Here is a 16,668-nt window from a genome sequence, read left to right on the forward strand (position 1 = left end):
AAAAAAAAAAAAAAAAAAAAAAAAAAAAAAAAAAAAAAAAAAAAAGAAAAAACATGCCTGTGGGGTCAACCTCTCGAGAAAGTTTAATAGCATCAGACGTTGCAATATCTCGATTAGCTGAAGTTATGGCCAAAATAATGCAGTTTGGCTGCAGTCAAGATTTCAATTTATCCTTAATCAGATCAGGAAACTTCAGCTTGCTGGAAATTTCAAAATAAACACTCTCCCAGCTTTTCTCCAGTTTGTATTTTTATTAGTAAAATGCAAATTCCATTAATGTCTTGAGAACTGCAACTCGCATCCTAAGTTTGAGGAAGAATTACTGAACTGGGATGTCAATACTTCATTGATTTTATCCAAGGCAGTATTTCAATATTCTATAGTACAATTAAGGGAGGAAATGGATCAAATATTGCCGGAAAAATCATAAATTTTTGTTTAATTAACTCCATTTTCTATTTTTCCATATGAGTTTGATTGTCTCTTAACAGTCCAGCACACACAATTTTCAGGCGAATCTACTTTATTTTATCTCCAATGAAAACAATTTCAAAGAAGTAACTCCAGTAAAACTGGGAACAAAAAGTTTATAGCAAAAGATACTTCCTTACCTTTTCGACAAAAGATACTTCCTTACCTTTTCGACATAAGTACGGACCATTGTCTCAATCTCCTGAACAATGCTCTCAGGCTGTCCTTCTGCAGCAAATAAATTTATTAACCTCTCAAAATAAGGTTGGAACTTAAGATGTTATTTTATAATGGTTTATAATGAAATGGTGGAAGTTTACCTACAGCAACCTTTGTTAAACCAGGCAAATCTATAAGTGTCAAATTGACCACTGCGATCAAATTAACATTAAGAAACCAAAAAGATTTCCATCATCAGTTAACACAGGGAAGAATACATAATAATATGAATTAACTTCATTCATTAAAATAATGCATGAATTATCCAATTGATGATACAAATGAGCAAAGAAAGCAGTATCATAATACCATATTAAGAAATAATGACTATCCTAGAAAAGTGATAGCTGATTCTTGGAGATGAATGTCAAAGTCATCAGAAACAGAATATCTATCCTATATATAGTTCAGTTCTTCATCAAACTAGGCAATATTATTTTGAATACTTGTCTTATCAAACCAAAAGAATGTGAAAAAACAGCATCTGATGTGAAGTGTAATAATATGGATGAAATTCATTAAGAGGAAGAATTCCGCAATTATATCCTATGAAACAAACAGGCAAACCAAGCAGAAGCGGCTTTGAAATTATAATCATTCTAGAAACGTGGCACTAAGTCTTTTAGATATAGGTCAAAGGAAACAGAAATGACACATCTATCCAATGTAAAATTATGATTTATCATTTAATAATGTAGTAACATTTCTCACCTAATCAAATTTTAAAATGTGGCATAATAAAAAGAACACATCTCGATGTTTAATGTACTAGCTACAATGAAAACAAAAACTAATGACTCATCAGTAAAAACCAGTAAGGCAAGAAACTAGTGAAGATACAGCTGGAAGAATCATTGACCCATACAGAAAACAGATGTTGTTGAATAATGAGAACCACACTATGAATCTAGATTTGTTACCATTTGGAGAGTAGATACTAAGATGAATTGGAACAGGAGAAATCTGTTTTAATCTCCCAGTCAAACTATTAGTTTCATCTTCAATTTCCTTCCTAACCATTGCTGCAAAAAACTAAGAGAAGTTAACAATGATATCAGGGAAGATATCTAGATAATTTTACTGATATGGATCCCTTTGGGGTAAGGCTTTAAATTTTCATTTCATTGGTTCTGATTCGATAGTGGAAAACGTGATAAGATATACATCATAGCATACGGCTTTGTAAACTTAGGAACTACTACATCTTACATTTCAAATATATTGCAGACATTTCAAGCAGCACGATGTGTATGTATATAAAGAGACATCCCAACACCTGTTAAAATTTTAAAGCAGCTTGCTCTCGTTCAACTTTGTTTGTGGTGCAAGACAGTGAGAGATAAGTGGAGATACTATGGAATTTAGGAATTCCTAAACTTTTGAACTACCATGACTAAGTGTACGTGAATTTGAATCCTAATATATCCCCATTAATTTGTTTTACTGCTGTTTTCATCTAACATTTATAGAAACGCTAAAACTTATGGTCTTTTTTAGAAAAGGTAACATTTTCGGGGAAAGAAATTGTACTAAGCAGTATACAACAAACAGTTCACAAAAAAATCAATACATACTTCGTTTTTTGAAACATTATTTCTTTTCTCTTTTTATGAAAAGCTGGTTATTTAAAACTGAAAATTTCCTTGAAAAACTACAAATTAGAGTAATTATTTCCCCTCGAGTAATGAATTTAGCATAACAGGAAGTACTCTGAAACTAAATATGAAATTGACAGCAAGATAACTTTTCTGACTGAAACTTTTCTAAGGAACATAAAAAGTAAAGAATGAGTACCATTTATAATATTAAAAAAACAAAATGACGTACAGAAGTCTGAGAATTTTTTCTTAGGCAGATGAAGAAATTCTGCATACTCCTCTCTTCCTGGTTCTGTCTTCTGGAGCTGCAAAACTAGAGGCCTCCGCGTAACAATTCCTGGAAAATAAAATTATCAGTTGGTGAGTTTATCTAATTATTTCCTTATTGTGTATTAGGGACATCGTTAATCTTTGGTTCAAAAGCCTTCTATGGCAGCAGAAATTTGAATATGATTGATCATAGAGGATTCTTTCAGTTCAGAAACCAGCAAGGTATTTCTATCTTCTCGATAATAGTAGTAAATTCCAATTTAATTGAATATAACTCGGATAGAGGTTCACTGTTCCCTTCAGAATCTGTATTCTTCTAGTCACTGATAGAAAAAGTTCTTCGACTAACTTTAACATGGAACAAAGATCTCATGCCCGAATCATTAAAATCGTTTACATGAGTTCTTCTTGCTCTTATAGTTTTATTGTTTTTCCTTTTCCATTACATACTCTGTTGATTGTTCTTGTGGTTTGGCCGCGCGACTTAATCTGACTAATTATAGAGAATAATAACCACAACAATTACCAGAAAATTTCATGCAATTGTTTCTTCCATAGCTCCACACCTCGAAACTCAACTTTGATCATTTTACCTATTTCTGAAAGAAAACAAAGCTAGAACCAACAGTGACTTACCTGATCCCCTGGGAAGAAAATCACGACCAACGATGCTCTCCAATACTGATGATTTTCCGGAGCTCTACATTTCAAACCGAGCACAACAAATTAACCTCGCATGCAAGAAAAATCACCTGAAGAAAACCACACATGCACATGCATCCAAAAACAGTACCATACAAAGACAAGCATAGCACAATCAACAGATCAATAAAAGTCACAGCACAATTTACCTGGCCGCCAACGACGACGACGGATGGAAGAGCATCCCAAAGAGTAGGCAAGGCAGAATCACCGCCATAATCACCAAGAACAGTACAAGCCCTCTGTATACGGTTAACGAGGCCGATCCAGCTCTCCATGGTAGCCATTTCGCCGAGTTCAGCGTCCTCCTCTTTATCTTTCACTACACAAGTAGAAGAAGAGCTCGAATTCGAAGCATGGGAGACGATCACCGAGAGCAAAGTGAGTATGATCAGAGTGAAGAAGGAGAAGACGTCGAAGAACATAAGGAGAGCTATTTTTGCGCGTTGTGGGAGCAAATGTTGCACGATTTAACGGGAGAACGTTTCGACGGTTTTTATATGATTCGACTTTCATTTGAACTCCTTTTACAGTATTCGTATAAACTGATGATTACTTGTCCTCTAAATAAACGTTACACAGATTTAAATTCTTTTCAAACCTTTGTGTTTTGGCGGGCTGTGTTATTGTGTACAAAGGCATAAAGTTAACAAATCATTGCAAAACAAAAAATTATAATAAATAGAAAAAAAAAAATTACAAATAGAGCCATTAGTGTACATGTTCGAGTTGGGTGGAAGGATTTTTTTGACCCAACCTAAAAGTTAGTGTACAAAGGTTTCATATTTTTTTTAAAATTTTATTTATCCATAATTTATAATTTTCAATACAATTTTAGATTAAATATATTAAAAGTTCATAAACAAAAATAAATCAATATATAATTATTTACTAAATAAATAAATAAATTCAATAAAAAATAATTATTAAATAAAATAATATAAACAAAAATAAATTCAATAAAAAACAGAACGGAAATAAAATAACAAAATAATTAAGGAGAAATTAAATAAATTAATATAAAAAAACATATATTTGCCCATCCAACTCAAGGATGCGTATATATTGTTCGAGTAACTCAAAGGTTTTGCCCACAAATTCAAAATTGAACCGATTCAATTCGGATTCAGAAAAATGAACTAACCCTACCCGAAATATTAATCCAATCCAACGCTTATAGTTCGGGTTGAATGTACACCTCTAATAGCCATGTTTCTGAGATTTACACGTATATCTATGGTTGTATCAATTGCAAAGTATATAATAGTAGCATTGATGCTGGTTCAAAAGCTTTTTTGACATGGAACTTGCAAAATCATTGAATAGGATAGGAACAATGAACCTCCACAATGATACAATATTGTCCATTTTGAGCATAAACCATTGTGGATTTGCTTTCTGTTCCCCAAAAAGGTCTCTTGTATCAATGAAAATAGTGTCTCTTACTCATATACCTGTAATTTCTTCTTAATTAGTTAATATAAAACTCCAACAATCCTCAACCGACCTAAAAAAATTATATTTTTAAATCATTGTCACATTGTTTTAGGCCATAATTTTATTTAGAATTTGTACCCGAACAGAAAATTTGAGATTTGCCTTTATGAAAAGCCGTCAAAAGTAATAATAAATGAAAGTATACTATTGATATCAATAGCAAAGTGTATAATAGCATATCGATACTCGTTCAAAAGCTATTTTTGACATAGAACTTGCAAAATCACTAACTAGGATAGGAACAATAAACCTCCACAATGGTACGTATCGTATCAATGAAAATAATGTCTCTTACTTATATATCCGTAATTTCTTCGTAATCAGTTAATATAAAACTCCAACAATCCTCAACGGATCTAAAAAAAAAATTAAATTATCACATATTTTAAATCATTGTCACGTTGTTTTAGGACATAATTTTATTTAAAATTGGTAGGATATGCTTTATGTGAATATTGATATAGTTATTTTTTTTTATCGTTTTTAATTTCTCTTATTCAATAATGTTATTTATCGATTTTATATGATTTTTTTTTTTTGTCATTTATAGTATAAATGTTCGTCTAACATACTTTATATGAATATTGGTATATTAAGGGTATGCATGATTTGGCATACTATATATATATATGAAGTGAGACGAATTGAGGCCATTGGATCTAGTTTTAAGATCTAACGGTGGATAAAATTTGGAGAGAAAATGAAGAAAAAAACGAATTAAAAGAAAATGACTTGAAAGAGAGAGAGAGATCCTCCCACATCGGAAATGACTTGAAAGTCTGCACCATACGCTACTATAAAACACGCCGAAGATGTCTCCACAATTCGTACCTTTCTCGGCCTTTCGGCTAAGATCTAGTCTAATATTAAATTAATATTTCATATCTGATTATGGGCCATCGGCGGCCCACATGATATTAAATTAATTTTTCATGGGGGATGGCCCACCAAGGTAGCTTGCTATTATGTGGGCCTTCGAGCGTTGCTACGCAATACTGTATGGGCCTGGCGCACCCCTCGAAGCCCAATTAAGATGTTAGTTAATTAATATAGGTTTAAAATTTTACTTTTCATTCTGATTTCAAAACCCTAAACAAAATTGTATTTTGTTTGTTCAGATGCATTTTTGATAGAGTATATATATATATATATTTTTTTTTATAAAACCAGTTTTAGCTACCCAATAGATATTAGGGTAAATATAACTAATTAATTTACGGACATATTTTATATTTGAACTGTTATATAATAATTATTTGACCATATATTATAAAATTTAATTTAACAAAAATGATATCAAAAGTTGATATAGAATCAACCAGGGAATAAACTTGTTGATCTTCTTAAAATGATATCAAAAGTTGATCTGAAGGTAAAGAAAACTTATTTTTAAATTCGTGATTTGAATTGTTTCTAAATTCGTGATCGAATCATTCCACAAGAGATCAAAACCACTTAATGACAGCATGGAAGTTTTAAACACAAAAATTTGCAAAGAAAATCTTAGCTATCTATATCTCCAACGTCTTCTAGAATTTCCTTTGATGAGCTCACTATATCTCCAACGTCTTCTAGAATTTCCTTTGATGAGCTCACTATATCTCCAACGTCTTCTAGAATTTCCTTTGATAAGCTCACTATAGCTTAAATATAAGTGTACAAGGTTTGTTTGTTGTAGCTTCTTCGCTCTCTTCCTTGTAATTGGACCTTAATGTATGAAAATTCCTTTGTCGTGGTTCATATCAAATGGAGGCCCTTATGAATAGAGCATACAATGATGAAGACGAGGAGGATAAAATGGCTAGATTTCTTGGTGGATTAAACCGACAACTTACTCATCAAGTGGATAGACAAACGTACTTTGATATGCAAGAATTGTTACATCTTGTAGTCAACTTGCTCAACAAGTAGATAGACAAGCGTATTTTGGATAGATTCCTTGGTGGATTAAACTGACAACTTGCTCATCAAGTGGATAGACAAGCGTACTTAGGAAAACTTAGGAAAAGGAACCAAGGTCCTCAAATTCAAAAAACAAAAAACCCCTAGACCTCCCACGGTACAATGTGTTAATCACTCAGGTTACATCGCTTGGAACGTGGGAAGCCTTAGATGTAGGTTTTCAAACTACATCACTTGGAATATAAGAAGCCTTGGATGTAGGTTTTAGACTACACTGATTGAAACGTATGAAGCTTTGGGCATAGGTCTTTAAATTATGTCACTTAAAATGTAGGAAGCCTTGTGCATAGGTTTTCAGACTAAATCACTTGGAGCGTAAGAAATCTTGGGTAGGTTTCAAACTATACGACTTGGAACATAAGAAAGTTTGAATGTAGATTTCAGACTATATCGCAGAAAATACATGAAGCCTTAGATGCAAGTTAAGACTACGTAGCATGGAACACATGAAGCTTTGGACGTAGGTTTTCCGAATGTGTCGCTTGGAATGCATGAAGCCTTAGACATTGACCCAGAACCAAAATCCTTAGATCATAACCATGTTTAAGACTGATACCTTAAGACCAAGGTCCTTGAGCCAAGATCCATGATAAGAATTTAGAACTCAAGAACAAAACTCAAGGATATAAGTTCTCAAGACAAGAATAAGAACAAGAACATGACAATAAATGAGTGTGGTACCCTAGCATTGACCATGGACACGCTTAAGAGCCTAAGTAGGCTGCTTATTGAGTTTTTATATTCATTCTAAGTTCTCTCATATTTTTCATATGACAAGAAGGAGTTGATCGAAGATGAAGTAGGTACCATATAAAGCGACATCGAATTTTCAAACGTTTAGTGTTTTAAGTTGTTTTGTTTTGTCGAGCTCAATGTATTTAAACTCATAAACTATATTTTGAATTTGTAAATAAAATGTATTTATGTCGTGGCCGGAAAGATCAGTTGTGACATTCTTCCTTTCTTCTTTTTCCTCTTTTTTTCGGGAGTGTTCAATGACTAAAATGCTACCATATCTTAATTTCATATACCAAAAATGTAATTTTTCTTAATTTTATTTTATAATAATATTTTTTATTCAAACAATTCATTGATATTAAAAAATAACAACCAATTAAGAAAATTACATCAACAAAAAAATTAATATTATGATACCTAATAAAAATGAATTCTATTTAAATAAGTTATGGTATCAATAAATAATTACTCCCAAAAATAAAACTACATCAATCAAAAGAAGATAAAAATATAAATTAGTTTTATTTGTATTTATTATCTAATATTTTATTTTAACAAATTAATTCATAACTAGTTACTAATTAAAATTAAATATTATTATGAGTTCTGTTAGGATCTATTTTTTGAATTGATCTTGTGGAACTCTTTATTTGAATTCCTGATATTGGCTGTATTTTTGGAGGGAAAATGTCGGGTTTTGAATTGATCGTTGTGGAGAGGAGGAATTTATGAGCATATAATTTGAACATCATGGTAGCAAATGAAAGTGGTCATGCAACGGCCCAGCCCACTGATAGCAGATATTGTCCTCTTTGGGCTTTCCCTTCCGGGCTTCCCCTCAAGGCTTTAAAATGCTCCGGCTAGGAAAAGATTTCCATATCTTTATAGGATGTTTCGTTCTCCTCACCAACCAAGGTGGGATTCTCACACTCACCAACCAAGGTGGGATTCTCACAATCCACCCCCTTTCGAGATCCTCCGTCCTTACTGGCACACCGCCTTGTGTCTATCCCCCCCTTCAGGGAACAGCCTCCTCGTTGGCACATCGCCCGGTGCTTGACTCACATACCATTTGTAATAGCTTAGGCCTATCGCTAGCAAATGTTGTCCTCTTTGGACTTTCCCTTTCGGGGTTCCCTTCATGGCTTTAAAATGCGTTTATTAGGGAAAGGTTTCCACACTCTTATAAAGCTTCCCCGCATGACTTTAAAACGGTCTCCTAGGAAAAGGTTTCCACACTCTTATAAACCTTCCCCTCGTGGCTTTAAAACAGTCTGCTAGGAAAAGGTTTCCACACTCTTATAAAGGGTGTTCATTTTCCTCCCCAACCAATGTGAGAGTCTCCCAGATTAGGAATCTAACCAATCGGCACTCACCTTTTTTTTTTGTGTTTGCTGTTAGGTTTGCTGTTCAGGAACAATGGCTGTTGAAGTTGACGTGGCAAACCAGGAACTGAGCCAGACACATAATGATGTGAAGCTGTTCAACCGGTGGAGCTTCGATGATATCCATGTGAACGACATGTCTCTAGTTGATTACATCGGGGTTGCTCCTTCCAAGCATGCTACCTATGTCCCCCACACTGCTGGGAGGTACTCTGTCAAGCGTTTTCGAAAAGCTAAGTGCCCAATTGTGGAGAGGCTCACAAATTCACTTATGATGCACGGTAGAAACAATGGGAAGAAACTCATGGCTGTAAGGATTATTAAGCATGCAATGGACATAATTCATCTCCTAACTGATCTCAACCCAATTCAAGTTATTGTTGATGCCATTGTTAACAGTGGACCACGTGAAGACGCTACTCGAATCGGTTCAGCCGGAGTTGTTAGGCGTCAAGCTGTGGATATATCCCCTCTGCGACGTGTTAACCAAGCAATATATCTTCTTACAACTGGTGCTCGTGAAGCTGCCTTTAGAAATATCAAGACAATTGCAGAATGCTTGGCTGATGAACTTATTAATGCAGCAAAGGGTTCATCCAACAGTTATGCTATCAAGAAAAAGGATGAGGTTGAGGGAGTTGCGAAGGCAAATCGTTGAGCTTTTTTTCGGGGTTCGTTTCATGCGTACAGCAACAGTTTTCTTGTCGCGCCATTTCATATCCTTGTTTTTGACTGAAAATTTCTTATAGGTCTGATTCCCAATTGTTTTGGTTTCTCTTTTTGAAAGTTATGGTTGTAATAACAACTTTACAAGCAAAATTAGGCAGAATATGCAATAAAATCTGTTAAACAATGTATTTACAGAATTTCAAGCAAGCAACTTAGTCGAGATAAAAAAGTGTAACGATTTTTCGAAGATTTTTTGCCTCTTGGCAAGTATCCATGAGCAACCTACTATCATGAAATGCAAAGCAAATGACTTGCTGTACATGAGAAATAATGTCCATATTACATAACCTGCAATTTTCAACAAAGGCAACCTTAAGACTTCTGCTACACGATGCAGTGATACTTCGACAAGCTACACTCAAATTTTGATTTTAAATTCATGAAACCACACATAATAGAACTTTATGTCCCGAAGGGTTTTAAAGTCGAAAAGGTAAAGATATATTAGACACAATTGAAATTTAGGGACTCATGAGACGTTTTAAATTCTAGGTACTTATTAGACACAAAATTGAAAACTTAATGACCTACTAAAGCTTTTTAAAGCTTAAACGCCTATTTGACCCTAACTTGTAATCGAACTTCAAAAAAAAAAAAAAAAATAAAATAAAATAAATATATATATATATATATATATATATATATATATATATATACAAGTATAAAAATAATTGAATATTGGTACATCAAAGTCAAATTTGATTATTGATTAACTAATTCCTTTTCTTTTATCAACAAACTATAATTAAAAATCATTAAATGTAAATAAGTCAACAAAGAAAAAAGCATACCTGCTAGCTTCCATTAAAGGTAGGTGATCGTTGTAGGGCTTCTCTATCACATTCTTAACCTACAATATACCATCGAAATAGATAAAGAATTCAATAAAATGACATCCAATTGAACGGTGAGAATCTCACATTGGTTGAAGAGGATAACAAAACACCCTTTATAAGGGTGTGGAAACCTTGTCCTAGCAGACGCGTTAAAAAATAACCTTGAGAGGAATCTCGAAAGGGAAAGTCCAAAAAAGACAATGTCTGCTAGCGGTAGGCTTGGGCCATTACAAATGGTATAAGAGTTAGACACCGGCATCGGACGATGTGCCAGCGAGGAGGCTGTTCCCCAAAGGGGGTAGACACGAGACGGTGTGCCAATAGGACACTGGGCCCCAAAAGGGGTAGATTGTGAGAAGCTCACATTGGTTGGAGATGAGAAAGAAACACCTTTTGTAAGGGTGTGGAAACCTTTCCCTAGCATACGCGTTTTAAAAAATCTTGAGGAGAAGCCCAAAAGAGAAAGCCCAAAGAGACGATTAACAAGAACAAACACGGTTTTATTGATATCTCTCACATAAATAAGTAAAGTAGAGATTTTTATAGGCAATCAATCTTACTTTGGATAATAATTCCTGGCTCTCAGGGGGTTGTTTTTTCAAACTTTGTGGCAAAATGACAGTAAGAAGTTCTGGTTTCTCAGCCCTCAATGCACCTCTGATAACTGCTGCATTGGTTCCAGATGCTCCTGAAGTATAGATGTGATTCTTCTGCACACAGACGATGATACCAAGTAATGTCAAGTTATGCAGTCATCAAACAAAGAATAGCCCTCTGTATAACGCATCACATTAAATCACATATTCTACCGTTATAACCATTGCATAGCTAAGAATCTCAATGAGTTCTTGATGCAAGAAACCCATATTTCGAGTTCCAAAGAAACCAATGGCTCTTGGACCTTGTTGTTGAATAGCCAATAACTCCTGCAAAAGTAAAAAAAAAAAAAAAAACATTGTAATTTGGAAGGGGAGCTCAACTTCACACCAAGCACTATAATCGAGAAATTGTGGGCTGTGGCTGAAAGTATGGATCACCCGCCGATCTGTGATAAAACAAACCTATACATGAAGAATGGGATATAGATTGACCAGCACAAAAGTCATCTCTATCAATCTACGCTCATTGATGAGACGACGACATAGAAATTTAAGTCTAACGATTGTCACCCCTTTTTTTTCACTGAAAAGTCAGAGAGAACCTTGGGGAAGTTTAATAGGGTGGGATCGAGGATAGAACCGAATAGCGAATGCACAAAGGTGGTAGGCCGACATTGAACGCTGAAACTTGGCCACTGAAGAAGGCAAAGACTAGGCCCACTTACTGCTTATTGTCATGCTATGGTTTAAGCTTTTAATAAAAGGTTACCCAGATTTGTTTCATTGTCGGGGCTTTTCGGATTGAAGCCCGTTCTTATAGGTAGTTGAGGACATTTTGTGAGCTTGTTCGTTTTTTCTTTTTCCTTTTCGAGGAAGGACAGGAGTAGGACTAAAGTTGTTACTAGTTTCATAGCCATTAAAAAGAAAAAGAAAAAAACGAGATCCCGCAACACTCACCTGTAGATAATCAACATCAGGAACTGGTTTGAACTCAGACACCATAACTGACCCTGATCCTTCCACAATGGATTGGGCTTGGGTTGGAATTTGAGTGCCTGACTCATCATTAGACCCAAATCCATACATCTGTGTTGTATTCTTCTTCCGAGGCACGCTACCATCTCCATCTTTATCTCCTCTTCTATGCCCTTGAATCAACTATAACCAGTACATAAAAAATATCCCCTTATAGTAAATCATTAGTGAAAACCAACTGCCCATAATAACAACAAGACAAATAAGGTCCATAATAACAAGGCCCAAATAAAAAATAAAAACAACCCAACTGACAAGAAGCACAACAAAATAGGATTGCTAATTAAGTCAACCTTCCCCACTCATCCCATCTTTATTCCTTCTGAGTTCTGACATAAGTACTTGTTAAGGAGTGTTGGGAGGGAGTCCTGCATTGGCTAATTTAGTGGAAGATCATGAGTTTATAAGTGAGTAATACTATCTCCATTGGTATGATGCCTTTTGGGGAAGTCCAAAGTAAAACCATGAGAGTTTATGCTCAAAGTGGACAATATAGTACCATCATAGAGGTTCGTGATTCCTAACAGTACTAGTAATAGGAGGCCTAACTGGGTAGAAATTAGAACGGTCTTACTTTTTTGTCAAAGACTTGATGTGTTAATTAATTGAACTAGGTTCAAATTGCTTCTACCAGATAATCTCTTGCCAGAGTTGTTGATTCATGTGAAGCTCATCTAACTTTTGGGGTTGAGACAAGCTCCTGGAGATGCATGAAAGCTGGAAGTGCTGCTTCAATGGGAGGGATTTGATGTCACTAATGCTACTTGGGAAGATGTTACTCAAATTTCCATTCGATTTTCTGAATTTCACCTCGAGGATAAGGTGGCTTTTTGGGGGTCGAGTAGTGATAAACCCCAATTAAGCATGTGTATAAACATAGGCACGTGAGGAAGGAGCGTGGGGAATTATGTTGCTATTATTTTGTTAGAATGGTGGAGCTCAAGAGTGAGTTGTACTGAGAGATGGACTATAAGGACGGGTTCGAAAGGGTATGATTTTGCTAGTGCATCTTGTTAGAGAGAGTTTTGTACTTGGGATAGAGAGAGAAGAAGCTATACAATTCTTCCCTTGGTTCAGTGTCCTTGTTGATAAATAAATTCCAACTCCTAATATCCTAATAACACCCTAATACATTCCTATCATTATCATACTTTAGAAGGCTTGGAGTTGAGACCTTCAGTCCTTTCTTTTGTAAATTCTCAATGAAAATTGACTCTTTTGCTTCTCAAAATGAATATAAATTTATCTGACAATTCAACAACAAAATCACCATACATCAAGAGTTTCCAAGAAAGTAGTTACTAGCTCATTTAGTTTTCCAAGAGAAACCCAGTCAAAGAGCAACAAATGAGGAACCTTCATTTTTATAATCACCTTTAGATGAACAAGAAAGGAGTGTTTCAGAACCCTAGTCTATGTCATAAATGAAATCCTACTTAAAAGCTTTATGACTGATGAAAGCACAAAAATCCAACCCAACAAAAACAAGTTCAATCGAGCCCCTCAATTGCAAATCAAGCAAATAGAAATTAGAAGAGTAATGCTTCCATAAATGAGACAGAGTCGGGGATTGGAAAGAGGAGTTATCCCAGAAATATAGTTAAATCAATCTCGACATTAACTCACAAACTTACAACGTTTATGTACTTCATCTTGACGGTCGCACTCAGAATAGATTAAATATCAAGCATCTTCATAGAATCCTAAAACTCTACAGAATGCCCCCTTCTCCATAAATTACCCGTTGAGAAAGCTGTCTTTCTTACCCATTAAGAACCTATCTTTATCTTAAAAAGGACATACAAATCCATGCACTATTTATAACATCTTAAATGGGATAAAAGAATAAAATTGTTTTATTTTGAGTTCAATAATTGCAGTGTAAATGATTGAACTAATGACATTGGGAAATGATCTTCCAGTTTAGCAAGAGATCAGGCACTTTCTCTTCATTCTCCAAGAGGCTATAGCAAAAATACTCTCTAGCACAAAGACCTTATTTACTCAAGAATGAAAGTGGCCGTAAGCTTTGGCTCTTCAACGTAGAAAGATCTATTTATTTCTCCCCCTTTTAGAGTTCAACAACATTGGAGTATAAGAATTTGAACCTTGACCTCTTCGTCGTGGATATACGTCTCACCCAATTGAGTAATACTAAGGTTGGCTACCTTTGTTAAAATCTTTGGTCGGATAATGAAATCCTTAAAGGGATTCCTGGTATCTCATATTTTGGCAGATTTCCAACCAAATAACCTCATCGATCATTGGACTTGGTCATGAGATCCGGAAGGCAGCTTTAAAGAGTATAATGCTATCTCCCTTACAATATGATTTGGAAATACAATTTTGTTATGGGATCCCAGCTCAAGGGTATAATGCCTCCCTCCCTTCTTGTGTAATTTTCTTATGGGATCACAGGATTTTTCGCGCAGACCTTCTTTCAAATCGTAGACTCGACTGTCCCTTGGCAGGAGATAAATGTAGTTCCTTACTTTCCATTTGTTGTAATTGGCACTTAACCCTTTGAAAGAAATATCCTACACCCACTTTACAACTACTTTATGGCTCAAAATGAAAATTCATCAAAAGAAAATCAATGCCTTACATCAGCAAACTCCAGACTATCTACCCGCCTTCAAGAGTTCATAATCGACTGACATCAACAACTAATTATAGTTTTATCGTCCATATAACCCTCAAATTTTCTCAATAATCTCTGTCAATTCCGGGAAGTATTCGGAATCACTCAGTAAAACTAGAGATATTCGAAGACAAACCAACCCAAATCCACGAAAACAAGAAGAACAAGAATAAGAGCAGAGAAATGGAGAAAAGGGAGAGAAGTTACCAAAGTTGAATTGAGAGAAGGGCGGCGCGTGGAGAAATGAGTGAAAAGAGGGAAATTAGGGGTTGGGGAGAAGAAGGGATTGGGAGTGTTAATGAATCGAAGAGACAGAGAGGAAGAAGAAGAAGAAGAAGCAGAAGTCATTGCGCGTTGCACCCTTCCTTTTGCTCTCTCCTCTGATTTTCTCTTCTCTCTTTCATACTTTTCTTCCCCTTTTTTCTGTAAACGAATAATATATGAGGAGCTAACCAAATCCCTCACATATTCTCCCTTTCTAATTATTACAACGTTTATCTATTTTTTTAATTATTTATTATTATTATTTTTTTGAATGAGAACGTAGATAATATAATTAATAACAACTTAAAATAATCCAAAGTTAGTGTAGCACATTTTGATAATTCAATCAAGAAAATTTCAAAATTAAATGTGGTTCGAGTAATTTTATGTTAGGTGATCTCTTAGAAATTTTTTTAGGAAGCATGTGAGTGAGAAACAAAATATGTTAAAAGGACTCGTGTTTGTTCGTGGGAATAATTTTTACTCTTAGAAGCAAAAAGTAGATAACTTGGGCATGTTGCACGGAATGCTAGGACCATCAATGTTGAATCTAGATTACCAGTTTCATGCTTTGTGTTCTAATAAATTTAAACTGAGTTGTCGTTAAAGCAATATGAGATATGCATGAAGTAACTCATAAACAAATCAACCCGGTTATAAAGTGTAATTGAAAAGTTGGATATCTCATGACACGTTCATAAGGATATCTCAAAAATAAGAAAAGTTTTGGCATTAAACTCAACATTCATCCCCAAAGACTTTGGAAGCCGAAATTAATTAGATAACCAAGAATTTTCCACCTTGTTCAATAAGTTCGAAGAAGTTTCAAAAAAAAAAATGAACAATGGTCAAGATGATAAAAGAGATTAGAGCAACAAATACATAATAGTACTAGATTGGTTCATGAGACCCGTTCTTTGTGTCGCTCGCCCATGTGGTTAGTATAATCCTAAACATGTTCTTATGAACAAAATCATGAAAAATCATTTATAACCTTATAAGTTGGTTGTGGGTAGAACTTCAGGTTAGAGTTCATTGAAACCTTAAAAAAAACATAGTAAGTATATGAAGGGCATTTTCGTCATTCTTACTCTTAACATTGATCTATGCGCTAAACATGCTGATATTATCCTAAATTCAGTACGCATCAATATTACATGATATTAGGTCATACTTTAAATTTTCATGCACAGTGGAGATCATTAAGTGGTTCGGTTTCATTAATGACTTAGTTTGGTCCTATTAAGAAATTCCAAGTATAATGTCTATTGTAGGTTCTTAATGGGTTGTTCTACGTCTAAATTTTTTCATATTCACTTCATGAGTATACTCAACTTCTTAAAGTATTTTCAAGCGATTCCTACGCATATGTCTTAAGAAAAAATCGAGATGGTTATCTACTTGCTCAAAACACACTTGGGGACTCATTTAGGTCCTTTCCAAGCTCAAATTTCTCCTAATTTTTTGGATAGGTCCTTTAATGTGTTAGCTTTTGGGAACTATTAAAATTTCTACAAGAACACCGTTAAGAGGGTAAAATTGATAAAATATTAATAGTTAAATCGACCATGTCATCATCTTTTTCCCAAGACAGTTGAAGAAGTCGCATAGTCTTACCTCCATTGTATGAAAGTAGGGTTCGTTAGCCTCTTGAGACTGAGGGACTCTTTGTTCAATTAAAGTTGCACATCTCTTGTCTTTGTTCTCCTTTTTTATAACTCA

At 34.7% G+C, this 16,668-nt stretch overlaps 3 protein-coding genes and 1 non-coding gene across 5 annotated transcripts in view; 2 read left to right on the forward strand and 2 right to left on the reverse strand.

Annotated features, from left to right (window-relative positions):
* LOC111470624 (dynamin-related protein 1E-like) overlaps positions 1-3,713 on the reverse strand; it is a 7,970-nt gene extending 4,257 nt beyond the window's left edge. Inside the window, exons 1-7 of one of the 2 annotated variants that reach the window (XM_023116191.1) lie at positions 3,410-3,713; positions 3,195-3,258; positions 2,518-2,625; positions 1,611-1,712; positions 792-842; positions 638-699; positions 58-148 (exon numbers count right to left, since the gene is read on the reverse strand). In XM_023116191.1, the coding sequence (XP_022971959.1) occupies positions 58-148; positions 638-699; positions 792-842; positions 1,611-1,712; positions 2,518-2,625; positions 3,195-3,258; positions 3,410-3,685 (754 nt within the window). In that variant the 5' untranslated portion in view covers positions 3,686-3,713. Of the gene's footprint in view, positions 1-57; positions 149-637; positions 700-791; positions 843-1,610; positions 1,723-2,517; positions 2,626-3,194; positions 3,261-3,409 lie in introns of those variants that run through there. The other variant, XM_023116192.1, reaches the window with a different exon arrangement.
* Positions 3,714-5,584: 1,871 nt separating this feature from the next.
* Positions 5,585-5,776, forward strand: LOC111470660. Its single transcript, XR_002715091.1, has one exon. It is a non-coding gene; the product is annotated as a U2 spliceosomal RNA (small nuclear RNA).
* Positions 5,777-8,802: 3,026 nt separating this feature from the next.
* On the forward strand, positions 8,803-9,582 carry LOC111470649 (40S ribosomal protein S5-like). The gene has a single exon (XM_023116231.1). The coding sequence runs from the start codon at positions 8,877-8,879 to the stop codon at positions 9,498-9,500; it is 624 nt and encodes a 207-aa protein (XP_022971999.1). The 5' UTR covers positions 8,803-8,876; the 3' UTR covers positions 9,501-9,582.
* A 66-nt stretch (positions 9,583-9,648) lies between these two features.
* On the reverse strand, positions 9,649-15,128 carry LOC111470645. Its single transcript, XM_023116225.1, has 6 exons — positions 14,890-15,128; positions 11,964-12,164; positions 11,217-11,333; positions 10,968-11,117; positions 10,363-10,421; positions 9,649-9,859 (listed from the first exon to the last, which is right to left on the reverse strand). Exons 1-6 carry the CDS (start codon positions 15,028-15,030, stop codon positions 9,724-9,726), a joined length of 804 nt encoding a protein of 267 aa, XP_022971993.1. The 5' UTR covers positions 15,031-15,128; the 3' UTR covers positions 9,649-9,723.
* Between the last annotated feature and the right edge of the window lie 1,540 nt (positions 15,129-16,668).

This window comes from Cucurbita maxima, unplaced genomic scaffold (assembly GCF_002738345.1).
Source record: "Cucurbita maxima cultivar Rimu unplaced genomic scaffold, Cmax_1.0 Cma_Scf00046, whole genome shotgun sequence".
Classification (NCBI taxonomy): Eukaryota; Viridiplantae; Streptophyta; class Magnoliopsida; order Cucurbitales; family Cucurbitaceae; genus Cucurbita; species Cucurbita maxima.

Bases quoted from the DNA above. Each gene is read 5' to 3' on its own strand.
- LOC111470649 (XM_023116231.1), top strand. From the start codon at position 8,877: ATGGCTGTTGAAGTTGACGTGGCAAACCAGGAACTGAGCCAGACACAT.
- LOC111470645 (XM_023116225.1), bottom strand. From the start codon at position 15,030: ATGACTTCTGCTTCTTCTTCTTCTTCTTCCTCTCTGTCTCTTCGATTC. The intron at 11,334-11,963 runs GTGAGTGTTGCG...TTACTTTTGCAG, and splicing joins CTGATGTTGATTATCTACAG to GAGTTATTGGCTATTCAACA. The intron at 11,118-11,216 runs GTAGAATATGTG...GTCTGTGTGCAG, and splicing joins GCTATGCAATGGTTATAACG to AAGAATCACATCTATACTTC.